Here is a 27,423-nt window from a genome sequence, read left to right on the forward strand (position 1 = left end):
CCCGTTGGGGTGAGCGGGTGACCGAAGCCGCCGCCGCACTGGGAGTGGCGTATAAGCACGCTGCAAACATGGCCCCGCGTCCACAACATCTCGCGGCCGCCGTCGCTCCAGCGGTGCACACACACACACACCCTTGTCCTTTCTGTCGCCGGGGTAATTGTCCTTCCTGTCTTCTCTCTCTCTCTCACACACACACCCTTCGTAGCACTTTCCATCATCTTCGCTCAGCGTATTGTCTGCGCCGCAGCCCCCCTGTAGATTTATCGGTAGGAACAAGAAACACCCGAGGCTGTGTCAACTCACGTGCAGGTACACGCTTTGTTTTTCATTTTTGTATTGTTATCTTTTTTTTTAATTGTTGTATGAGTAGGGCGCCGAAGTGTTCGCTGTGTCGGCCAGGCGTTACATCGGACGTTGAGAAAAATCGATTGAATTACGTTTTTTTCTCGCAACGTCCCGAGCGCATGACTCTGCGAAAGGTGGGAAAAGTTAAAACCGAAGAGGCATAGGCGTACTCGTTGTCCTGTGGCTATCAAAGCAGGGTACGCGTTTCTGTGAGTTGTATATGCATCTGTGAGTTGCCGCCAGCCGCACACCTCATGAAATAAAAGCTTGGGTGGACTCGGGGCGGCGCGTCGTACGTCTAGCGTTTCTTGCCCAGTGTCAGGCACTGGTGTTGATTCTATAGTCATTGAACGTAAGTTCATGCTCAATCTGACGCTAACGCGGCTTTTCAGTAGGCTATCAAGAGCCCTTTCAGTACTCTGTCCCTTCGCGCGAGCCCCTAACGAGGGTACAGAAGCCACTCTTCACTCACTAAAGTACTATAAGAGTGTAAGTAAGACTAACAATATACTACTACTACTACTACTACTACTACTACTACTACTACTACTACTACTACTAATAATAATAATAATAATAATAATAATAATAAGAAGAAGAAGAAGAAGAAGAAGAAGAAGAAGAAGAAGAAGAAGAAGAAAAAGAAGAATAGTAATAATAATAATCTATTACATGCGTCCAAAGGAAACGTACAAGAATCAGGCCTGCCAAAGCCGCATTGTACTGGACTGACAGTGCCTGGAAGGAGCGACACGCTGCTATAGATGCATAACTAAAGGCAAGGGGAAATATTCACACAATAACGTTAGAATCTAACAGGTAATTGACAACAATGGCAAACAAAGCACAAATTGTAGTGACTATTCGCATAAGGTCAATTAAAACTCCGGATGGAAAAAAATAGAAGACATGTATTGAAGGAATTTGGAGAGCAAACAAAAGGTGTACAAGAAGTACAAACTTGGGCAAAAAGAGAGAGAGAACGATAAGGCGTGGTTAGTATTTCACTTATTATTCTTCCATTATGGGGACGTGAACAAAAGCTTACAGCTCTATCCAACTGAAATATTTCTCATTAACTTCGTTAGCTGGTGCTTCGGAGTTTTGTCAAGTACACTTGCTGGTAAATGTCCAGAAAACACAGAACGTAATTATCGTGGAGCATGCTATATATATGCGTGGGAAATATTGCTTTTCTCATTGACGTGAGACTTGTGCTACTTCAAGAGTATACTTTCCACACATTTCGAATCCTGCTTCCGCATCGATTCGTTAAACCAACGAGGAACTCAGCCAAGCTTATTGCGGCCTCTTGGAATGTAGTGCACGGTTTTATAGCATGTGCCAGTTAAACTGTTATGTGGCTCAAAAGCAGACGGAATATTCGTCCTATAGTATAGCTAAATTGTCCGCATCAGTCAGTTCTGATTGCGGCTTGATGAGATCGCGAACACTCAGTTCCAACATTTCAGTAGTCTGGTTCGACCCTGGGTCCACGCAAAAGAAAGAGCAGTTCTCAATAGGGAGTTTTATAAATAACATCCCGAAGAGACTTTCCATAGTGAAAAATCCAAACTGTACTGTGCGGCTTTTGCCTTCTTTTGTATACTCTCTTCACGTTCTTTTGTAAGCCTGGCCCATAGCATGCATCCCCCAAGATTGGTCGAATATTTCCGAAACTCCCTAATATTTTTTACGATGTACGCAGTGTTATTGTAAGCAGGAAGGTTGTGAAGTCCGCTGTAGGTCGAGCGTACATAACGCGGATTAATGTGCACGATACAAAATATTGCAAATTATTTCAATCAGTGCGCGGCATGGGATAGGTTAGCGAGGTTAGCTTAGGTTAGGTTAGGTTAGGCTAGGAATTGGCGTCCGTTTTCAAACACGTCACACCGCGAGCCTTTTGTTTTCCTGGTCAGTTCGATTTCACCCTCGATATCTCCTCATACACCCGGCGGTGCATTCGTCTGAGAGCCGTGCGAATTCCGGAGAGGGGCGTAGTTCATTGGAAAGTCATTTGTCGCGGGGCGAAATAGAGACCTAACGCGCGTATAGCTCTGACAACGGAAAACAAACAAACAAAAGCAACGTGGCACGCCGGGAAAAATATTTCCCACACGAATGCCAAACAGGAAGAACAGATGTGTTCGAGTATATATTACCCACACTGCGCCCTCGGGACAAGAGCGTCGTCGCGGAGACCTTGTGTCAGAGAGCCATAGATAAAAGAAAACCGAAACAAAGCGAAAAAGGAAAGCTCATTAGTCCGAGAGAGCTTGGTTTGAGCCCGCTCTCCTTTTATATATACACCCAGTCGTGGCTGTTTCACGCCCATTAACGCCCTGCTCCAACATTGCGTGAAAACTCGTTTCGACCATGCTTTTCTCGTTCGGCTTTCGTTCGGCGTGCACCTTTTATAGCGCATGCATGCTTGCGCGAGCAAGCGAGCTGTTTACTCAGAAATCCCGCGAACGCGAGGAGCGAGAAAGAAAAAAAGAAAGGAATAATAACAAGGAATCCACGCGCGCACGCAGCGTCGAAGTTAATTGGCGCAACGGCTTAATTAAGTCGCGGCTAAGCCTCGCCGTATATCTTTTGTTCGCGCTGCCCTGCCCCGGAGCCCTTTGGCGAAGTCTCATGTTGTATGCCAGTTGCGTGAGCAGCGCGAGGGCGCTCTGCAGTCATGCGTGTTCGTATTGTTCTGGAATGGGTGATTGGGGCTCCGATATCCGCATTCGGTGTTCGCGCGCTTCTGTATACAGGGCGCTCCGGCGAGGTTCGCTCCGAGCGTCTTATATGTGTATACTCTATACAAGCTGATGTGTCTGGGAAGGCATGCACGGCCCTGCTTTTCCCGCCCTGGAACCGATATGTGGTGCAGAAATTGGCGGTCTTTTAATTACGGACCTCACCCCCACCGTATGTGTGTGCCTGTCCTCGCCGAAGCTATATAGAGCCGCGCGAGTTGTTATGTAGGCCGCGCGCGTCTCGTATTCGTCAGTGCAAAATCAATTAGTTAATCCCCCCCCCCCCCCCTCCCGCGTGCGTCTCGTGGCCGTGAGGGTACAGCAGTTCGGAGGAGTGCCACCACTGCAAACCTTAAGCGGGAGTTGGTGTAAGAACAACACAGAAAGAAAAACTGCAAGGTAAATAGAGAGAGAGGGAGAGAAAGACAAAAGAAAGGTAGGGTGGTTAACCAGGAAAAGGTAACGTTTACGACCCCGCATGGAGGGAAAAGGAAAAGGAATTTAAAGCGATATGAAGGTTAAACGAGGAGCTAGCGAAACGGAAATCGGCCCACGAGATTCTGAGGTGGCAAAAATCACTATCACAGCATATCTCACCGGCTCGTAGACCGCAGTAGGCGAACTGTACCGCTTTGGCTGCCTTTAGGCCACAAGTTCGTTTTCACCACTGTCCGAGTATCATTTGATCTGACAGTGGCTATCTGCATGTCCAATGTCTCATGCGTGCAACATAACACCTTCATATGCGTATTGTATAAAGGGAGAATACGCGCAGAGTATGTGCAATTTATTAATATCGAATAGCCTACCGCAGAATGTTTTAATATCACTAAATTCAAGTGGAGGCCGACCAAGCGATGACAGAAAAGCAAACAAGGTGTATATTCTGGATTGAATTAATTATTTGAACCTGGAACGAACGCTGAGCCGCCGTGTCGATCTAGGAGACGATATGCGTTTTGCCGGCTCAATGTGCTTGTAGGTATATTGTATGTTCTGTACGCAAGGTCATGATTCCGTGCAGTGTAATTGTCCGTTCTCACTGTGGCCATGGAGTACTCGATTTAGCTATGGTTACTATAATCGCACTGGAGATTTCTGAATCGATCGGGTATATCCTCACACATACTGCGTCGTACAAAACGAAGACAAGGTTGTTCTGCTTGTAAATAATACGGCTGGCATGCGGGGTGCGTTGGTGCCCAAAGGGTATGGGGTGAATGGAGACAGCGCTTAATCGCGAAGGGTCGATTGAGGTGAGTCCGCCAGGCTCTCGCCGACTGTGACCCGGTAAACCAAGCGCTGTCGTTGTACACGCTCGATCAGTTTACTAGAGCAAGTTAGTTTCATAAAAAAATACTAATCATTATAAATATAACGATTATTCGCATCATTTGTTTTCTTTAGTTTGTGCATAACACCCCCAAAGTGCCTATAGCACCTCTATAAGCGCAAGCATGGTGTTCGCCAGAAAGTAGACAGAATTACGCAAGCGTGGTATTAAGGGAGAAGGAAAGGGGCGGGGGGACTTTAAAGGTAACTGGAGTTTTAATTTGAGTTAAACTATGTTGTTTGGCGTGCCAGGAACACGATATGATTACGAGGCAGGCCGTGTAATGTACGACTCCGGACTAATTTTGACCACCTGGTATTCCTTAACGTGCACCCAATGCACAGCGTTTCTGCACTCCGCCGCCATTGTAATGCGGCCGCCGCGGCCGGTATCGAACCACCGACCTCGAGCTCAGCAGCGGCACGCCATAGCCACTGGGCTACCGTGGCGGGTTAAAAGGTCTGCCAGGCTGCAGACCTGGTATACAGCTCCATGTGTGTAGAGCGAAATTTGAAATGACACACGCACACAAGAGCACATGCACGTGCATTGCAACCAAAAATGACAGGTTCACGTTCAAATATAAACCGACGAGTCCTCGTGAGACCTGGGCCTCCCATTCGCAAGATAGCTCTTACGCGTGAAGTTTTTCGTAAGAGGAAATTCCGGGCAATTCTGACGCTGGGCATATATTATTAGCGAAGGCAGCCAGCACTCAGAGCACTTATATACGAACGAGCAGATTGTTAATTCGGCGCCAGCAACCGAAGTCACAGATCCGCATCCACTTCGATCATTTACTCCGATCCTGTGGAGTAAATGATCGTACTCTATTCTATACTCTCTTTTATTTGGTCGTCAGTATTCTATACCTGCATGCAGAGGCGGCGAGGCATGCACGCGCGTTTCTTTTTGCAAAAGAAGGTGCTGCGTGGCTCTTCTTACTATACAGCTTCATGGCGTTCGCAGTGCTATATTTAGGGCGATGCAATGCCCCAGCATTGACTTTTGCGTACCCCGTTGGGCTGTGTAGTGGAGCTTCTTTGTAGCGCCCCGATGTTCTTCGGAGCTAGTATAACTAACTATTCTTATTTTTCTTTGAAGGTTGGCTCACTGATGAGCCTACGTCCACGTCTCGCTTCTACAATGCCACACAGCTAAAGCAAAACCGCGGCCGGATTGAAAAAAAATAAGCGACGCAAGCTAATGAGCGTGTCAACCCTCCCTGATCTTTACATGTTTGCTACCACAGCTATATGCTCGTATAATGTCAGATTTCTGAGTTATAAATGTAAGGAAAGGGCTTGAGACGCTTTCCCTTGCAAGCACTAACGACTAAGCTTGTTTCGTTTTGTATGCTCGTTCTTTCTTCGTTTTCTTGGTGTTCATTTTCGTATTGGGCCTGTCCTATGTAGCTGCTGCCTCAGATAATTAGGGCCAGAGCTGCGACACTGTTATAGCTAACATTCTAATTCAGCAGCAAGCGAGGCACCGGGCGCCATGACTGCTGCAGGAGGTCTCGCATCCTCTGCTCGCACTTTAACGTAGAGTGACTCTGGTTATATACATGGGGTTATACTTGGGGTTATGCTTGGGGTTATATTTGCTTATACTCCAAACCACCGGGACCACAGCACAAGCGATGCGGCGCACGTTCTTAGAAGTCGCGTTAGTTAAGCAAAAGCTAGTAACTGCTTGTCATAAAGTTAACCAGGATTCCAGTAAGAACAGTTGCAATTACTGTACGCAAAGACGTGGTCGATACGACTAGCACCAGGTAGTCACTTCACGAACCGTATAGTAATGGCACCGATATAGAAGCATTTGCTACCCAATTAAGTTAGTGGGGCATGTTTTGTTTACAAGCGGTGCTCCCATTGCCAAGAAAAAAATTAGTTCGCTTCTGTTCTAAAAATGTATAAACACGTATGCAAAAAAAAAAAAGATAGAGAACCGCATTGCCAGACAGTTTAGTGATATTTATGATATCTATAACACTATCAATGAATGACACCTAAGGTTCATTAAAGGATCATTGGGTTGCGTGTAATAAACTGCACTGTATACAAAGGAACAAACAAAAAATGGGAACAGCGCTTTACACAATGCAATAATCGGGACGTTACACGCGACGTGTTTCTATGAACGACCTTATAAGTATAGATATAGCCATAACCTTTACGAGCACAGGTTGTACCGGTGAGCCACTTATCTATTTGGATAAATAAACAGTTAGAAACTTACACAGTCTGCACACATGTGCACCAGCAACGCAGCACATAAATATTATTCCAACGTGATGATAGAAACTATAGTTTATCTAAACATCGTATTAAGACCACCACTAAACAGCGTGATAGACCACGGGAGAAACGACTTACTAGCTTTTACTAACTGGTCTGTGAAACGCAGTAATTATCTGCCTATTAAAGGAAGCAGTTACTATAAGTCTGAATTATTGAGGGTAGTAAACAGCTAGTATAAAGAGGTTGTAATGGGTCGTAAATTTATTAACTGCAGCCGTTGCTACCTTTTTAGTATTTTTTTTTTCTAAGAGTGTACCTACTTTCGAAGGTCCACGCAATGCTGGCGCAATGTTCAGCGACACGGCAGCACGTAGCGGCAAGGAGCTCACCCAAGTCGCAATTCTGGAAAGTTCGAGGCGACAAACAATTCGCTGTTATACGCGTATAGCACTGCAGCTCCTTCGCTGCGCGCCTGCCCATTTCATTAACACTGCCTCAGCCAGCATCCGCAGCCGTGCGCATTTCAGTGCACGATTAGCGTGCCCCCTTTATCAGCGGGCTGCACTGTTACCTTCATCTAAACCCGGCACACCAGTTTGTAGAGGCTGCCAAGCCCAGATACATAGTCTGTCCGTCTGTTCTTCCCTCTTCTCTTTCTCTTCTCTTTCTCTCCCCTTTGCTCTCTTTCTTTCTCGATGCCTCCACCTCGCTGTCCACGCCCTTTCGTCGTCCGCGGCCGGCGATGTTGATGGATTCGGGGGTCGTCATTGAATTAGCCGCCAGGGATGCCCGCGCACCCCCGATGAAGGCATACCTCTCACCCTTTCCGCGGCGTGCATGTCCGATGTTTATGTCTACCGCCCCGACGGCGCGTTCACAACAAGAGCACGCAGTTAACGCGCAACCGCACACCTCGGGCCTACCACCACCGCAGGACGCACGCAACCACCGCGCCTTTTTTGCAGAAAAGCGCGCGCGTGATCGCCGGCGTGCCCGCGGTGCTCCTGCCGCGAGTGCGTGTGGAGCTCGTACTCCCTCGAGGCTGTCGTGAGCGTGTGTCCAGCTTGTGGGGAAGGGGAGAGGCGGATACGTTGTTTTGGTGCGCCCGCAAATGCGGAAGTTTCTGCATGCTCATAGCGCTTCATTATGGAGATGCGAAAGCTTCGCCCATTCTTGCAGGAATGGGGGGTTCGTTTTGAGTGATACGCGTGGAAAGAGGGTGCACACATTAACGGTATATATAAATATGTCGTTGTCTAGCTATATCAGCGTTTAAGGAAGTAATGACGCTCGCGGATTGAGCTGCGAGCGAGTTGCGTTGAGAACAGTCGCCGCAGACGCTTTCGTCTCGTAACTGTTCATAACCATGCTGAAACACGTGACTTGGCGGTATATACTCTGGTAAGGATTTTTTTTCTTCCTGTTTTGTTAAATTCTTATCATGTATTGCATCACGCCGAGTGGCCGATCCCAGCAATAGCATGGACGCAGCCTAGTGCGAATAAAGACAAAAAGAATACAAAATGACTAAAGAATGAAGAAGAAAGAAGAATACATGATGCCGGAAGACAAAATGAATAGAAAGTTAAAATAATCTTCATAAAATGCGCCCCCTAGTTTGTTGCAAGGTGCAGCATGCTGCGGAAACTTTAAGTGGATTTGCTCAATCTACTGCTTTCTCCTTAGTTGTCTTTGTTTACGAGCATGGTGGAAGTTCCATTTGCACACTCACTCTCTCCCTTTCACCCACTCTCTGGATTGCACTTTGGCTCATCCACTTGTCGTTGCAACGGCCAAGAATGCTGCCCAGGAGCTTTGCATAATTTGGCGGAACACCTTCACCACTGAGCTCCCGCCGCGGCGGATAAAGTTAGGTTGCGAAACGGGCAGGCGTTGCGAAAGTGTATAAGGAGCAACTTATGACAGCCGGAAGACGGATTAGCTTGTTGTTGCGTTCCGGCAACTGCAGTGCCAGTTGCTTTTGCCAGACCCTTGATCGTGCTCCATGCACGTGGATTTAGCACGCACTGTGAATCTCCTGCCTCGTGGACGTCAAATGTAGCCTTCGTATTTAAGCAACCAGTCGGAGAAGAGATTATATATAAAAAAAGAAAGAGTGACTTAAAGAATTGTCACTACCTCCGAATGTGTGCTTGCGTGCACTGTTTCATCAATTGGGAAGTATGTCTGCGCACTGCTATTTCGCTTTCACTGCAAACGCACAGCAGCATCGGTGTGCTTTCTTTCCACATCACGTTCCTATAAGAACAGCTACACATTATGCTATGTAACTGTTTCATTCCCTTACGCGTAAGGGCACGCTATAATATTTAGATGGTGTTGCATACCATCTCACTGCGAAGTGTGCTTATTCCTTGCAGAGAGACCACTTTGCTCGCAGGCATTATATAATGTGTACATTATTACTCACCTATAATGCTTCGGTCAGTGTAAGCCGGCAGAATGAGCGTCAAATGGCTGAGAGTGGTCCGTTCATTCTACAGTTAACTCTGCAAGAACTCGCACGTTCAATCACTGTGAGAGCGCAGACAGGGCGAAAAGTCGTTCACATCGGATCATTCGGACAGCCCACGTGTCTGTCGCAACACTCGTGTGACGGCGGCACAATCAGACTTTACACACTCGCACTGAGCTCTTTAAAGCAAACGACAGCAACCTATATTTGCGAAGGCGTTCGTTTTTTACCATGCGCGCGCATGTTTTCACCACGTGGCGGTCCGTCTCGAAATCGCACCAGAGAAAGCCCCGCTCGCCGGACAGCGCGTGCGAGCTCGCCTGTGTACTTTTAATTTGGGGCTATTTGCTCTTCGCCGTTTCGCTCCACCCCGCCCGCGTGCGGGGACTTGCGGGGCCTCGGTTATTTATTTGCGCATCCATCTCGCCCTGTCACCGATGGCAGCTCGCGGACGAGCGATGGCCCGCCGGCAGAGGCTTCGATCTTTCTCTGCGCCGTTGCGTTTCTGGCCGAACGAGCCCGCGAGTTTCTTTGCTACGCCGCACGAATCCGAGGCTTTTGGAAGGCGGCGGCGATGATCACCCTTGCCTTGTCTGCGGTCAGATGGGGGAGCTGTGGGAGTTGGATGCGTGTAAACGGACGAAAGGGATGGGGAGGTATAGGAGGGCGGTGCTCCAGTGGTGCGTTGTGTGCATGCAAGCAAGCCGGCAGATGTGTGCAGGCATGCTGTTGTGGTTGCGTTGAGGGCTGGGTTCCTGGACCGATGATGAGAGACGGTGCCGTGGGTGGCGATGACCACCGCGCGCGCCTGTCGGCGCGTTTTTTGGGGGGCGCGGCGTTTCCGCGCGTGAGAAAGTTGGTCGCGGTGTTCTGTGCCTCGAAAGCCGGCCCGGCGTGGTGTCGCAATCGCGCCGTCACGATTCGAGTCTCTTTCGACTAATTGGCTCGGGTTAGCGAAGCAAGAGCTAATTGAATCTGTGCATTCGAGAATATTGAAGAGAGACGCGTGCGTTCTAACGAATGGGTTATGGGCTTGGTCTTCTAACGTTTGCGCGCCGGTTGATTGCCGTGCACTGTCTGAGAGAGAAACAGAATAAAATTGGATAAATATCCAGCTGTTCAAAAAAGGGACATCAAGTAGATCGATAGAAGTATTTGCCGTCCGAATTATATATCATCATGAAATTAACGACATTTACACATGCCACCAACGTCGACTTAAGTGCATATATATATACAGTCCCACGAAGACCAAAGTGTCATTTGTTGTACGCTGAATTTCAGGCCTAAAAACTTCGATTTAAGCACAGGAAACTCAATGTAGAGTCTTTACTAACGTTTTCGATATGCTGGAGGGATTTTTCAATTGTGGATATGGTTCACAACATCAATTACTAATTAAGTAATTACCGTACTCATTAATTTTACTTAAGTGTGATTTCGCTGATTTGTTCGTACTAAACTCTCCACGGCCAGAAATAAACGTGAACTAGTTCTTTTAATTTTTTTTGATGTGGAATGGTGTTCTGGCTTTTTGGGATTAAATTCATATATGAAGAGAAATTCCGACAGAATTTAAAAGGAGCGCTAACTTATTGCGGTGATCCTGTGGTGGTAGTAGGAAAGAGCAAACATAAGTAAGCGGGGCTTAGGACTGGCTCTTTGTAAGGTCAACATTATTATAGACTATCTTACGGAACACTGTTTACGAAGTTAGTCATTATATATGTTGTTTGATTATTCATATAGACAGCATGGCTCACTGAGGCCGTGCCACTACATTCTGTAGTGAATAGAAGTAGTTTTGAGATCTAAATTATGTCGAGCTGATATTATTTTTTCAACTAACTGTTCACTACGCAGCCAAACGGAACGAGGCAAACGCTTGCCTCCCGTTCTCTGGTCATCTTTAATAACCGTGAAGTTATAGACGTTATATGGCTAGAGTAAATCTTTGCCTTGACTGACTATATAGACTGTGCAGCATATGAATGGATTTGCTGTTTGGTGCCAAGCAAAAAGTACGGGCAAAAAAACAGGCTGAAGTTAACTCAGACGAACAGCGAAATTCCATCGTTTCATGGCTGTGTCATCGCCGCGGTGCTCGCATACACTGTGAGTGTGAACTTCACCGCAGTACTCCGAGAAAATTCGCAGCGAACCAACAGCAGCGATAAATGCGCCATCTCAATACGTATATAGATCGTAATCTCATTGTTCACGCGTCCGCGCGTTCACTGCGTCTTCCCTTCCGCTCTGCCTAATCTTTATACTCCCCTGTTTTCTTGCCCCAGCGCATATAGGGTAGTCAAGCAGTCACTTCTCTGGTTAACATCACAGCATTTTCCTTTCATATTACGTCCTCCTCCACATTCATTTACGACACCTACCAAAACCTACACATACCGCCAATGCGCTCGTTTACATGACCATTTCCATCGCCACTTTCACGATAAACACGCGAGAAGATCCCGTATAGGTACACCACGCGAGGTATCATGGATTCGTTTATCTCTCTCCGTGTACCTTGACCGTCAAATACCCCACCCATACACACGCACCTAATTCGTAACGCTTTGCGGACGTCAACTATACACCTGTCTTTCAAACCAAGCATCATGCATTGTGTCTACAAGACACTACAGAAACTAAAGCAATACACGTAAGGGTCAAACAGTAAAGATCACGCCGTAAGCAGACAAAGCCGAGCACTGATACGGGCCGGCGAAGATGCACTTTTTCCGGTCGACTGCACCGACCTATAGACGCCTGCGACGTCCGTGTCACAGCCCTTCCTGCAGTGCGCGCGCCGTGCTTCTTTCTTCGCGCCCGTCGGACCGGGATCTCGTGCACGTACGCGCTACACACGTACAGACGCCACGCCGGTCCCGCAGCGCGTAACGGCCCCGTAAGGGAGCAGCATACGTAGTGCATGCACGCGCACACATATCCGCAACGCGCGCGGGCCTCTGTGTTTGCGCTCGCACGCAGTGACCCTCGGCACACGTTTTGCCGCGCGCACGCCGTCCGTGTATATGCACGAGACCGACCTCCCCCTCTTCGGCGCGCGCGCGTGTAATGACACGGCGCACGCTGCAAATGATACACTCCGCCGCATCGCGCTTCTCGCGCCTCCGGTGCTGCTGCGGTGGCAGACGCCGCAGCGTGTAGGGCCGCGCATGGCGCGGTAAACCAACGGTTTGTTGTCTCTATGCGGGAGATAAAACGAAAAAAAAAAGTATGTTCCTCGACGTCGTAGGCGTGTCGGGGACTAGCGTCGAGGCAGCAGCGGCAGCAGACCGACGGACCGCATCGGCAAGCCCAACGCGGTCAAGTTAAACACTTCTCGGCCGCCTTGACCCCTTGCGACCCCCCCCCCCCCCCCTTCCTTCACCGTTTCCTCTTCGTGCAACCTGCGTTACACGGCGCTTGGACGCCTATATATATGGGCTCTGCGGAGAAGGCGATACGAACGTTTGGAAGGAATGGAAGACAGAAACGCGCGAATAGAAACAGAAGAATATTGCCTTTTCGACCCTCCTTTGTTTTGAGCGCGCTCTTCGGGAGCGTCTCACGCCATCGGGCAGACAAGGGCGCCCTATACCGCGGCTATACTGTGATAGCAGACCAGCAGCATCGCAACGATATAGTCCGGCTACAGAAGCTGCCAGGTTGTCGTCGTATACAACCGTGGAAGAAACGTCGGTGCCTTTGTCTTTGCCGGCTCTTTTCCCAGCCCTGTTTGCATTCGTTCGTCTCGTGTATACCTCCAGGTTCTTTTGCAGGCAGAAGAGGAGGAGGGTGCTAGCTGCAGACGGATCTATATAGCCTTGCAAAGGCATCCCGGCAATTTGTCCGCCCGAGAGTCTCAATTTAACGTTTGTGGCGTAAGCATATGCCACAGATTCACATGTGCATAAGCATAAGCACGTCACATACGTATTATTAACACTGTTAAGGGAGGAAAAAAATGAGGAAAGAATGGGCGGTCTTGAAGCAGATGGCAAGAGACAGTTCGTCTCGTCGGGAAGCTGTTGTGGCTATTAAGAAGTGATGCTCCCGACGCCGTCGTACTTCAAAGAACGAAGATTCCTCTATGAAGAGCGCTGCAGCGGCTGCACATCCAACAACTCCTCCTCCTCTGCCCCCTAGGCCTCGCGGAGTCGAGTCTAACTCTGACAAGGTCGTGCCGGAAAACACCAATACTGAAGCCTGGCCCGCGCTACCAAAGCTACAGCCGCCGCCACAGCAGAAGCCACAACCGAAGCCACACCGAATACCCCAGCCGAAGCCACAGCCGAAGCCACACCCATGGCCGCAACCGACGCTACAGCCGACGCCACAGCCGACGCCACAGTTGAAGCCGCAGTTGAAGCCACAGCCGAGGCCACAGATGGAGCCACAACCGATGCCACAGCCGGCACCACAGTCACATCAAAGGATACAGTGCACCGCGGTAGAGTCCACAATGCCGACTCCCGATAAATTGCCCGAAGAAGACCGGCAAGTGGTTGTGATGCTTCGGTCCTTTGTAAATACCCTTCGTATACTCTTAAGCAAGCTGCATACTCCGTCAGCGCGAAGTGCCTTGCAAGTACTGGATGCTCTTAATCCAGTGCTTGCAAGTCTCGAGTAAACCCCATGGTTCCCCCGAAGTCTCCTATTCACGCAGCGACCACTGGCCCTTGGTTCAGGTAAGATGTCTTCAACGCACATCACCAGCTATAGGACGACTTTAATGTCATGGTGCTTCGTTGCACACGCAATGCTCACTCTCTTCCTCTTTTTATTCCCCCTTTCCCTTACCCCTTGTGTGGGGTAGCAAACCGGACATTCACCATGGATGACCTCCCTGCCTTTCCTCTCTTCGCTTTCTCTCTATCTCTGTTAAGGGAGATAAACAAAGTGATAAGACTCCAGAGGTATATTGCTGAAGTGTCGTTATAAGAACACGTGATTACGTTGTTATAATAGCATTTGTGAGCTCTGTATACGCTGCTTTTCATTTTTATTTTCAGCTATGTCGCCAATGTTGGTTTGTGCTGCATGCAGATTAGACCGCTTCGAACTGCCTAAAGCAACAATTTCGGAGGCTTGTACGCGCTTACATACAGACACATAATGTAACGCATTGCTGCTCGCCGTAAGAATGAGAGTTGTGCATCATCGCCTACATATATAATATCGCCCTGCGATCCCGCGGCAGTGCCTGGAAAAGAGCGTGTGTGTATTAAACGCGCACCCATATACCTATGATGAAGCTCGAAGAATGCATGCAAGCGGCCTGTATGGGTTGGGGGAGAGCAGTATCGAAGGGAAGCAAAGGGGGGCATTGCAGCAGCGTGCTAACGAGCTTCACGACTGCCAATCAATCCCGACGAAAGTCGTGCAACCCCGCTTTGGGCTCCGGCGCGTGTGGTCTGCACTCACCACTCTTACACGCACGCACGCGCACACACACACACACACTCTTGCATTGGACGCGCCTGGTGCGTGGCCGGGTGCTCTTCTTTCGTAATTGCGATCTCTCTGGCCGGCGCGCTTTTCGCTGGGTTGCTGCTGCAACCAGTTCTGCCCCTCTACAGCTGGACGTGCCTGTATACGTATCTCCTACGCTCAACGAGCCAGCGACTCCCCCATGGCTCTCGATGGAAGCAGAGGGAGAGTGGACGAGGTGTTGATCTCGTGGAGGAGGCCGTGTATGTATAAAATGCTGCATCGCGGTGCTATATACCCGCACATATCGCCTGCGCCGCGTGTGAACGCGCATGGTATATATGTGCGATATCTGGCGTTCCTGTTTACATGCACGTCTGCTGTTCTGCGCGCAATGCGGCAGGCCTTGAGACCATGCACTGCTGTATATGTACGCAGGCACGATCGGTACGCGAATGATTGTTTTAGTGCGAATAGCTTTCTTTGCCGCTTTCGCCAGTTTTCGTGGTTCGTCGATGCTTGGACCCGACAAGGCATACGTTCGTTCGTTCGTGCTATTCGCTTACATTGATAACCATCGTCAATGATTCCTTCCCACCCGCCGTGGTTGCTCAGTGGCTATGGTGTTGGGCTGCTGAGCACGAGGTCGCGGGATCGAATCCCGGCCACGGCGGCCGCATTTCGATGGGGGCGAAATGCGAAAACACCCGTGTACTTAGATTTAGGTGCACGTTAAAGAACCCCAGGTGGTCTAAATTTCCGGAGTCCCCCACTACGGCGTCCACTGTAAACGGAAATAACTCTCAGGTGGGAGTATACTGCTTGTCCTCTAGCGAACCCCCGGTTGGGAGTTTATTATGCTCCGAATGATCGGAGTATAATTTTTACTCCGTGCGGGCGGAATTTTTGCGTGGTGCCAGGGGAGTTTTTTTTTTCTGTCATTTTTATTTTTTATTTCGGGCTGGACGGAGGTTTTCGAGCTGCACCGGGAGTATAAAAAAACTATCACGTGAAATTGCGTGGATAATTTTATATGTAGAAGCCGCGGCTCAAATTCCGAAATATACGCACAAGAATAAGTCAAATTCTGTGAAACAAGTGAACGAGACCAGACAAACCATGACATAGATAAACACAAACATTTGAGAGAAACATCGGGTGAGCAACTTACAAACACATCAAACGTGCACGCTACACACAAGAAGCAACCTTGCCAGTATATATAGCCACGATTTTCTGTGCATCGAAACGGCCTAGCGAGCAGCTGTACTGTTTTCAGAATTACGACTCACAGGCTCGCACATATGAGATCTGCCTCTCTGATGGCAACATTAAACTATAATGCACACGAAACTGTTAATTCAGAATAGTGAAAAAACGACATTAGTGGCTTACATTTTCAAAATTAGAATGCCATTCTGTGAGTGCTGAAGCGACTTCGCACACTGCCGGCGTCCGCGGCCTAAAAGTAGTGCGTTAGTTACAGTACGCAAGAAAAATGTACGTGCGCGTGCTTCATAACAAAATTAGCTTCGTGCGAAGGAATGGCGGCGGGACAACAATTTATTACATGTGAGCATGACCCGTAGCAGCCCACGTATCACCGAAAATTGCGTAGGCATACATTTTTTTTACCGCACTACTTGCTCCGCGTCCTAGCAATGTCTCTCGGTTGTGAAACGGAGCTATATCGCTGATCTGGCAAACGAATCATCACGCTCGGAGCCAGCAGGTATGCTCCTAAATCAGTACCTTTGATGGAGCATGATGTTAATGCAATATCCGAAGCAACGACGTCTTCAAAACAGAACTTCGCGACAACAATTCGATTCACATCGCTCAGTAAGAAGCTTTATTCACAGTGCGTACTTTCGTCCTACCGTATTTCCTGGGTGAGGATATCCGTACACAGGTTCATAAAAAGAATTGCTTGCACCACGGTCTTACTTACTGGTAGCACAGCACAGTAACGAAGTCGGAATATGGCATTCATGTGCGGCTATCACGGACGTGGTCCCTCGAACAGCGGCTGCTGTTGCCATTGCTACGCGGCACTAATTTACACCGGACGTTGTCAGCATATACTCAAAAGGACATAAAAGTGGTATTTCACGCACTGAAGAACACAAGCCAAGGTCACGCAACACGAAAGCACAGCCAGAAACCTGAGCCGACATCACGGGTCAACCGGCAGCTTCACGATATCCCTAAGCCTTTTTCCGCACTTGAAATCGTTGGTCTTGCATTCATCGCTGCCAGCAGAGTGATCACAGCTAACGTACATAAAGATGAGATACAGTGAGCTTCAGACAGGCCTATAACACTTTCTGGAAGGAAGTATAGGAAAGAAAATCGGCGAAACACTGGCACGGAACAACACTTCACAGATGTAAACAAACCGTCAGCCATGAGCACCGCCGTCTCCGCCGAACGCGGCCGGTCGCTCGCGCGGCGCATAGCCTTATGGGAAGCACCACGTGACCAACCTGTTCCGGCCGGGGAGTTTTTTAAAACTCCCTGTGCGGAGTTCCCGGGGAGAACAAAATTTTGAAGGCGGAATAAAATCACGTGATGTCCGCCCTTATCCTCCCACAGGTTATGAGCGGAGTGAAACGAGGGAATGCCGTTGTATTCCTCCCATACGTCGGAGTAAATATTCAAGGATGGGAGTATATAGGGCACATCACCTTGCTATAATTCCGATGTGGGGGTATTTTCGTTTACAGTGTACGCTCAACGAGCCAGCGACTCCCCCATGGCTCTCGATGGAAGCAGAGGGAGAGTGGACGAGGTGTTGATCTCGTGGAGGAGGCCGTGTATGTATAAAATGCTGCATCGCGGTGCTATATACCCGCACATATCGCCTGCGCCGCGTGTGAACGCGCATGGTATATATGTGCGATATCTGGCGTTCCTGTTTACATGCACGTCTGCTGTTCTGCGCGCAATGCGGCAGGCCTTGAGACCATGCACTGCTGTATATGTACGCATGGCACGATCGGTACGCGAATGATTGTTTTAGTGCGAATAGCTTTCTTTGCCGCTTTCGCCAGTTTTCGTGGTTCGTCGATGCTTGGACCCGACAAGGCATACGTTCGTTCGTTCGTTCGTGCTATTCGCTTACATTGATAACCATCGTCAATGATTCCTTCCCACCCGCCGTGGTTGCTCAGTGGCTATGGTGTTGGGCTGCTGAGCACGAGGTCGCGGGATCGAATCCCGGCCACGGCGGCCGCATTTCGATGGGGGCGAAATGCGAAAACACCCGTGTACTTAGATTTAGGTGCACGTTAAAGAACCCCAGGTGGTCTAAATTTCCGGAGTCCCCCACTACGGCGTGCCTCATAATCAGAACTGGTTTTGGCACGTAAAACCCCATAATTTAATTTAATGATTCCTTCCCAATTTTAACGCGATGGCGTTAAGGGCCCCGTGTCACAGAAAATCCTGTGTCGGCGGAGTTGTCCGTGAGCGAAAGTTTTCGTATATATTGAGGTATATGTATATGTCACGCTTTGCTATATGACGTGCGGTATATGCGGGTTACATTGACACACCATTCTATCCCTGCAGCTGCTCATATCTTGTCTTGCATTCTTGACAAAGTTATTCCTCGTAATTTTGAGAATGACTGCCCACAAACAAGTGTCATGAAACAAAGCAACAACAGCGTATGCCTTTTATGTTAAATCCTCTCTCTCTCTCGCTTCTCAGAGTGAAATATTGAAAGATCGGAACAATAACAGAAACCTGGAAATGAAAGGACCTGCCTCGATGGGAAACAATCAAAGAATGCGCCCGGCCGATTCGGGACGCAACACTGTGCAATCCCTCCGGAATAGGTCCACACAAGAGGCCGCGTTTATACCAGAAAGCTCGCCTTCGTGCATACGAGTAGAATTCGCCGCCAGCGTTTCCCGGTAAACGTTACGGTTACAAAAGCTGCAGTTGCCGGGAAGCGTGAGAAACACTCAGAGATCTTTGAATGCTTTCACGTTCCACTCTTAAAGGCGAAGCGTACTCCAAGTTTTTACCATAGTTTGCCCCACCAACTTGATAGCAATAACTGCATCTGCAACTCACGTAATCGCTGGGTCACGTTTGAATCTGAGAGGTAGATTTGCGAAGTAAAATAATGTTCCTTTGTTTCTGTTCTATCTTGCGTTATACATCGGTCGCTGTGGAGCGATTGAAGAACAGACACCACGGCGACTTTATTTCTCTATGTTGTACAGCAAATACATACATACATACATACATACATACATACATACATACATACATACATAGACACACACACACACGCACACACATACATACATACACACACACGCGCACATACATACATACATACATACATACACACACACACACACACATACACATACACACAAACATACACACATACATACATACATACATACATATATATATATATATATATATATATATATATATGTATGTATGTATGTAGATATATATATATATATCTTCCGCGCCTCGCACTGCTCGTCGATTTCAATTTTGATATTCTCGACATCGTTTTCTTCACAGTTCATATTTTAATGACCCCAGGAACTATACGTTTATAACCAACTTACATTGTACAAATAGCAAATGGAACTGATGCTAGCGCTAACACATATATGCGTATATATCTAGCGTATACGCTTATCCTGACTCTGTTTCGGCCCCGCACCACGCGACATCATGTTTCAGAAACATTTAACCTTCCTACGACAAATAATCTGTGCGCCCATCGATTGCTGCAACTTAACCATTATATCCAAGTGTGCCTACTCTGTTACTACCAATCTTCGCACGTATTCCCAGACGGTGTACCTAAGACAAATAGCCCTATAATTATTGGTCGTATTTTCTTTTCTCATGCAAATTCATGTATTTTCATGTGGATGCACTGTGTTCTCACTTTTCTCTTGCCCTCGTTCCTCTCTCTCTATCTCTGCTATCTCTCTCTATCTCGACTTGTCCCTATAGGAGCACACTTCAACATCCGACCCACACGACACTCATGCCTATGCGTCTAACCATTCTGCATGCAAACATTGCGATCACTTTGGAAGAATTAAATAATTTAACGAATAAATAACAACGTTCACGCACATTATCGCTATCTTTCAGCTTGGCGCGCTAGAATTTTTCAGCGCGAGTACGGATTTTCGACACCGCTGCAGCTCACGCATCCGGTTTGTTGTTTCACTGCTGCATGCGCGTAATTTGGATTCATCGTCGCTGCATGGCATCAATTTAGGCCTCGTGTAATGAGAGACAAGCTTACAAAGGAGCTCCCTCTTGATTCCTGCTCCGCAGTACCATTTTTAGGCGATGTATGTGCGTGTAAGTTTAATACTGCTTGCCTCACCTATGCAAATTGACATTGGGGATCGCAACAGACGTCACGTGCCCTGGAATGTTGTCGCCGCAAGATGGAAAGAAAAATGGCGCTCTCTGCTACTTGTATATATATAGTGTACTGCCTGCAACGAGGTGGCCTACGTCAACTTACAATCGTCATTACGTCAGGCCTGCGGTCGTTGCACCATTGCTCCCTGTGGTAGCCGCATTGACTTGAGTTCAAGTTCGATTAACGGCACATGTTTCACTATTTATTTATTTATTTATTTATTTATTTATTTATTTATTTATTTATTTATTTATTTATTTATTTATTTATTTATTTATTTATTTATTTATTTCGTTCTTTCTTTCAGTTTAAATATTTTTCGCTGCGCTTCCAGAGACGGCTGGCCGCGCCTTGAGGCTTCGTTAACAAACCATCCGTACCTATGGTAGACGGTCATGTTCCAGGGTATAGCCCCTTCCCCGTAAAATAAGGAGAGAAACTGAAAATGACATGCATTGAGAGTGGGATGCCCCCATAACTGGACCGATTGTGTAGTGTGGTGCCGGCAATAAATCCGTGTAGCTGCATACAAACGACCCATCAAAACAGAGGCGGCGGTGGCACAGCCGTGCTGTCCACATGGGCATACACAGCAAGCATGCATGCAGGCCTCGTGTTAGAGAAATCAGTCAAAGCGCGCGGGCGTTACACAGCCACTGTTGGTCTTGCAGATGATCACTATTAAGTGCTGAGACAAGGTGTGCAAACAAACCGGACGGTGAAGTTTGCACGCAGTGGTGACATGCATGAACGCAGGCGTATATATAAGCGGTTCTTGACAGGACGGAGCAGTGCATCCAACGACATGGAAAACCGCCTCAAGGTATTCTTCTCGCTGTTTCGCCGCGGTGGCCGCTCTCGAGATCCAAGCATGAACGCAGGCAGGGTTCTTCCATGCTCCACACGTGTACGAAGGAAATTCTACAGTTCAACGAGGGCGATGCATTTCAAGAAGACGCATTGACTATTCGATACATTGCACAATCGTTTGCGACGGCTGTGCGTGGCAGGATAGCACATCGGGCCACTTGCAACAGGATTTCTTTTCCGCCGTTGTATATGGTGTTCTGTCGCGGCTATGTATATGTGGCTTCCGGTTTTAGCTGTGGTTTAAAGCATCGATGCGAGCGTTGGAGTGCACCCTTCTTTTTTTAATTTAGTCATTATCGCGCACCGTTTTCGATGACAACTGGCTTTAGTTTGGCTGCTATATGTTTTGTTTACTTACACTGTAAAAAATGTTTACATGCTTACGGGTGTTTGCTTGTTACAAGGGTAACACCCCTACCGTTGGGGCCTTACAAAAATTTAGAGGGGACGACAACGGAGCTCTAACTAGACGTGCGATAACAAAAGACGTAGTTGAAAACTATGTAATCATTCTGACAGGAATTGGGCGCACAGAAATATTCGACAGGAGAATTTTAGAGGGATAGATATGAAATTTTATTTAATGCAGTTTTTATGTCGCCTGTCCCAGCTGTCATCATTTTTACTTGCAAGAAAACGTCGGCAAACAAGATGCCATCATTGGTTCCCACCAACAATTTGATCTTACCCCTTAAACGTGAGGGTGTTAGACATGCGACAACCGCGAACACCCTTTATACACCCACAAAGGTGTAAAAATGTTTAGAGTTTACTTGTGTCACATGCTTCCCCTCTGCTGGACTAATTTACACTTGCAGAAGCAACAGTTTCTTTTTCTCTCTCTCGATCCTTCGCTCTTACAATTTATATAGAAATGACACGTCGAAATATTCCACAAGAGTGGTGTTTAGACCACTCTGCACTGTAAGATAATTTACACCCTTAATAGCGAAAAGGGGAGTATATTTGTCTATACATCACACTTTTACACCCAAAAAGAGTGTAATGATGTGAGTTATACACCGATTTACACCCGTACTCACTTTAAAGAGTGCAAACTATTTAACAGAGTGCGACCGAGGAAGGGCTTTCAAAACGCGGTTGCGGCTCGAGGGGGCGTTTGGGCCAAGAATCCACCAAGCCCATCGATGAGTGCATCCAGTAGAAGGAAATAGGAAAATGGTTTAATTTACATTATGGGGTTGTATTGTTCACCCAACTCCTCCTCTACTGTTGCATCCTCGCCCTCGCCTTTGCTGCCACTGCGTGGTCATCTAGGAAACCGAGATCGTGGTCATTCCCACGGTAGTAATTCCTCGAAGTTGGCCTCTCGCCTCAATCCGGTCAACTTGTCATGGCCGGTGTCGGGCGCTGTCGCCGTCTGGTCGACGCTGATGAAAGGCGCTGCCTCGTGGTATAAACGTCCAAGGTATACTCTGGACCAAAGTTGATACGTAACAACGCCTACTCTGTGACGTTCATGTGCGTTTTCGTTCGGAATGCTCATTAAGTACCATGTGTCCCAGCTAACGTTAACCAATCGCTTGAACGAAAAAAGATATTATAGAAAGATGGTTTAGTATACGATTGTAAGACCTACAGCGTTCGATGGTCAGACCTCTGACGACCGAACATCGCAGGTCTAAAAATACTATCCTGCGCCGTGTTTATTAATTTATTTTTTCATTGAGCATGCAACTTGGCTTGCGTTAGCAGCGACACCCTATATATTTTTTGTAAATAAAAAGTGAACTGAATTGAGTTGAAAAAAAAAAGTAATCCATAACGTAAGACACCGCTCCTGCAGTATGGTATGGTATGATAAACTTTATTCAGGTCCTGAAGATAAACTCTTAGGATGACGCAGGTGGCTCCCACGTCGGGACAGTAAGGTTTAACCTTGGTTGTTTCCGGTTTCACAAAGCACTCTCGTCGCTTGCGGTATATATTCCACAAAGTAATGGCGAGGGCTCACGTGACCTATATCGATACTGTGGCAGATTCTAAGCCTTCGCCGTAAAATTCGCGCAAGCCCGGCGTATGTCGTGACCTTGTCATCGAGATTCAGAGCATGACAAATAAGTTCGAACGAAGCCATGCAGTCGCGGATGAGGTTATTTAAATGTAAACTTAAAACAAAACGTGTTATTTATTATCGCTTATGTTATGCTATATTTTTTTGTTTGGGTGGGGGTATGTTTGCAAACACGTTCTAACCATATCGCAACACGTTATAATCTTTTGCCGAGCCATCGTCATATACTGCGTGCGCGTCTACGCCCCCATATAGAGTGTGTAGCGAAACCAACAAGCAATAAGTTTGTTTGTCTTTCTCAATCTACTTTACATTGGAGCTGGATTCATTAATTTCACTGTATCGGAGTCGAGATTGCGCAGGTCACACATTTCCAGCATCTTTTCTACAATCACAGAAATGCTAAGCACTGCGGCTGATAACGAGTTATCCGCATATCCGGATCTTTGCACGGCGAAGCTTTTGATTTCGATCTTGCTCGGCTGCAGCCATGGCGAACGTCGTATTTTCTGTTGTTTAATATTATTCCGTCGTCGTATCTTATGTAGCGCATAAGGCAGCGTATGTCGTATACGCGCTGGAAGACTAATGACTCTTTGGAGATAAAAAAAAAAAGGTATCCTGACACTCAAGGGTATAGGTCTGTGCTCAGCTATTTGTCTCACACAGAAACACATTTATTCATCCAGATCTGCGAGATGCTAATTCATTCATATTTGCATTAAGCTTTAACACTATTGCGTCAGTAGATTCGATAGATGGCAAAATATGTCGGTACCGGGCCTCGTTCTGCAGTTACGTAAGCGCGTTTAGCTGAGGGTACAATTTTTTTAAAGTACAATTTACCCCGAACAGCGATTTTTTTTTCACCCTCTGTGAATTTCTTAGTGCTTTGTACCATCACAACACCTCGTTTACTTCACGGAACGAGTGAAATGAAGGCTAACGTTCATTTAACTAAGTAGCGGATGTTTCGGCTACTATGCAGCCAGCAGCGTAAAAATTGGTAACTCATGGTGAATTGTGACAGCTTGCAACTTTACGCGCACATGCAAGTCTCCGAATTCTTTGAGAGCACAAATATAACAGGACTTTGTAGAACCACGGGGCACAAAAGGTCACGTTACGCCACATGTCCCTATCATTTTTATTTTATTTCTTATTATTGTTTTTTTTTTTTTCAGACGAGAACGGCGCTTGAGACGAAGTGATGGCATTTAAAAAGACGACACGCTACGCCTATGTGTATCACTTGGTCCCCGTCCTAGGAATTGTTCCCGCCCGAAAATGCATATGCAAAAACAGCCGATGCTTTTACGATAATGATTATCTCTCATTCATCCGTTAAGATCGCCGAATACCCTTGCGACAAAGACCAATACATAATGTCGCCTTCACTGGAACCGTCCCTGCCAGGAATAAGCATGCAATTGCGCGCAAGGTAAGAAGCCGCATCACGTGATCTAATGTTTAAGGCACTGAGGAAACCCTCGTATGTACTAGCTAAAACACGTTAAAAATCAGTTATGGTAAACCGCAACGCACCTCACCGCCTTTAACACCGTGACTTATTCATTCATTAATTCATTTATTAAGCTTGTGTGTTGCTCTATTGCACGAATAATTTCTTATACCTACGTGTATGAGGCAGTAGAGAAAACACATCTTCACTATCACTGCGTTCTCGGTTGTACGTAGCGAGATCCAGAGGTGTATCTTTCAATCAAGGGTTTTCTTCCGTTCTTTTCATGCAACCTTTCTCAAATTGCTGCTCTGTATAGCGCGGACGAGAGGTGTTTGTGTCAGTGAAAAAGTGCAAGGATAGAGTCGATAAGAAAATATGGTCGGGTTTTTATTAGCATGGGCGATATGTCAATCATGTAAGCGTGTTTAGGTGGTTCGCTGGCAACTTTGTCATGTTTCTGTCGCCCGCATTGCATATTATATCGGTGGTTGCTTATGAAAAACTATTCAGTGACAAATTTTGCTTGAGTCTTAATAAGACTTTTAATGATGTAAGTTTCCGTTTAATATTTTGGATTGATATAGCACAAATGTACAAACTTAATTTATTCATCTCACTTAACGCACTCGTTAAGTGAGATCACATAAACGCTAAATAAGTGAAGTGACTCGGGCTGCCTTTGATCTTTTGAAAAATGAAATGATCCTTTGAGCTGCCTTTGAAAAATGAAATCTATTAGTTGATTCACACAGCAAAACTGCAATCTTGTCATTGAAACGCCTCTCGGAGCAACACCTTGGCCCATATTCACACACACACAAAAAAAAAAAAACCTCTTACGCTAGAATTGTTCGTATAAGTGAAAATTCCAGCCAATCCTGATATTGGGCACATGATTAGCGAAGGTTGCTGGCCGATGACAAAGAACACTTACGAAGGAGAATCTCTGTCAATTCGGCTCCTCGTTTCCGAGGGCCAAACACTGCTAAACTGAAAGTACCGGTAAAGCACATCAGTGTAGGTCTGCTGCAAAACAATCCTAAATATACACACGTGTACTGTCTCAAATAAAACGCAACTACGGCTCGTCAGTAAGCGGTTTCGATCTTCCGCACCAGTCTCTCCGCCGAAACGTCGACTTTGGATGAGCGTTTTTGTTTCCGCCGGCGGCCAGCATCCTTCGTCCATCGGCCACTGCATCCACGAAAGCGCTCGAACGCGCGCGCGCGCACGGCCCCTCGCGCGCCGTTTCGCGCGTGCGCACGTCGCCTGTGCGGCACGCCGCGGCGCGTCACGTGCGTTTCCCCGCGCCTCCCCGGCGACCCCGCCCCCTGCGAGCAAGCTTTTGTGACGTCACGGCCGGGTGCCTCCAATGGGCACGCTCGGGACCCGCCCCCCACGTTGAGCGCGCTTCCGCGGCGGCGCGCTCCCGTCGGGCGCTTGTTCGCGGCGCGCATTGTGAGCGCGAGACAAAGTGTCGCAGGCGGCCCATTCTCCGGAGCCGATGCCCGTGCCCTCCGTCACCGTCTCGCCCGCGCCGCGCCGTTGCAGCCGCAGCCGCCGCTACTAGAGAGGGCCCGCCGCCGCTGCCTGCTGCAGGAGCCGGCACACGCTCCACACTTCTTCTTCCCCTTCGCTTCGGCCCCGACAACAACCCCTTGTTCGCCGTGTCTTCGTCTTCGCACAGAGCCCGTGGGTGACGCCAGTGCTGTGTGTGTTTGCTCTCCGGTGCTTGGGCCCCGAGGCCGTCGTCGCGCGCTTGTGCCCACCCCGCCCACCACCGCATCGGTCTCCAAAAAAAGGGTGGACCCACGCCGCGTTCGTTTGTCTCCGTACTGCTGCCGGCTGACTGTGTTGTGTCCCAGCCATCGACAGACCGACAACGATCCGCCGCCAGTCCGCCACACCGCCACGACCGGATCCCGGCGTGCTTCAATGGTCATTCTGTGAGTGCTACCACCTCCTGACCGCCGGCCGCACTTGGCTCGTGCGCGCGCGCGCCCGCGCGCGCTTGCCGCATGCAAGCGTGCACGCAGCCTCACTGTCGTCCGTCCGCTCTTGGCGGCGCGTGCGTTGGTTGGTGGCCGCCGGACCGTAGCGGCGTGCGCCGGTCGGTTCTCATTTTCTCGCCGTGAGCCGCGCGAATTAATGCACCTTGTCCATTGTATCACTGTGGACGTTTCTCGCTTAGGTAGCTCTAGGTTTCGTTTCTGTTTCGAGCTGCTGCTTGGGCGGGATTTGGGCGGCGCGGAGGAAAGGCGGAAGGAGGGGGAGGGGTGCAGTGTGTTTTGGCATGCGTTTGACTCCAGCGGAATTTCCGTTTGATGTGTACACATTTGGCACCACCTACCTAAGCTTGCTGCAATACGCGCTGTTAGTCACCCCGATCATGCTGGTCTGATCGCAGTGCATTCCGCGTTCGCGCAGGAAGAACGTCGCTGATTTTTGTGATCAAGAGTAGGGGCTCCAAATGCACGCTAATAACATTAGGCGCTTAATCCAACTGTGCGAATTTTTAGGTTGTTTTGTATTGGCTGTAACTAGTTATTGGCAAAACTCATTAGCACGATAGACCGACGAAGCCAGAGCGAATTGTTGCAGTGCTCGTGTTCTGCATGGTTGCTTCTGTAAATGGATGGGCAGGCAGGTGCGTTTTGTGAAATCGCGAACGCAGTAGCATTTTAAGAGTTGATCGAATTGACGGACATGAAATGCGTTTGCTCATAGCTAGTGTAGTTGACGCCTGTAATTTAGTACAACGTACTTCTGTCTTCGGGAACCGGTTCATCGATGCCGAAACACTCATCAGCCTGAGGACTTTATCGACGCGTCGCATGCAAAAAGAAATCCACGCACCAGTCACGTTACTGATGTTCCACTTTGATTCCTTGTATAGCTGCATGGTGCACGCTGTTCAATATCCGAATACATTTCAGGACGGTGTCAGGTTCGTCGCTTACAAGTAGGTGTTGGGTTTATCACTCAAAGTTAGGTGTTATTGGCTTGTTTTCAGCTAATTCACTTTCGTAACGAATCTATCTG

The 27,423-nt window shown here is 48.0% G+C and overlaps 1 protein-coding gene across 4 annotated transcripts in view; it reads left to right on the forward strand.

Annotated features, from left to right (window-relative positions):
- The window catches only part of LOC119450380 (transcription factor Sox-5), a 415,812-nt gene that overhangs the window by 123,839 nt on the left and 264,550 nt on the right, over positions 1-27,423 (forward strand). For 2 of the 4 annotated variants that reach the window (XM_037713817.2, XM_037713815.2), the window contains exon 1: positions 25,856-26,327. The exons of the other annotated variants lie outside the window; for them this stretch is intronic. Coding sequence is in view for 1 of the 2 variants with exons in the window: in XM_037713815.2 (XP_037569743.1) it covers positions 26,317-26,327 (11 nt within the window). In the remaining variant the exon portion in view is untranslated. Of the gene's footprint in view, positions 1-25,855; positions 26,328-27,423 lie in introns of those variants that run through there. 4 annotated transcript variants of the gene reach the window in all.

The sequence above is a fragment of the Dermacentor silvarum genome, chromosome 4 (genome assembly GCF_013339745.2).
Source record: "Dermacentor silvarum isolate Dsil-2018 chromosome 4, BIME_Dsil_1.4, whole genome shotgun sequence".
In the NCBI taxonomy this organism is placed as follows: Eukaryota; Metazoa; Arthropoda; class Arachnida; order Ixodida; family Ixodidae; genus Dermacentor; species Dermacentor silvarum.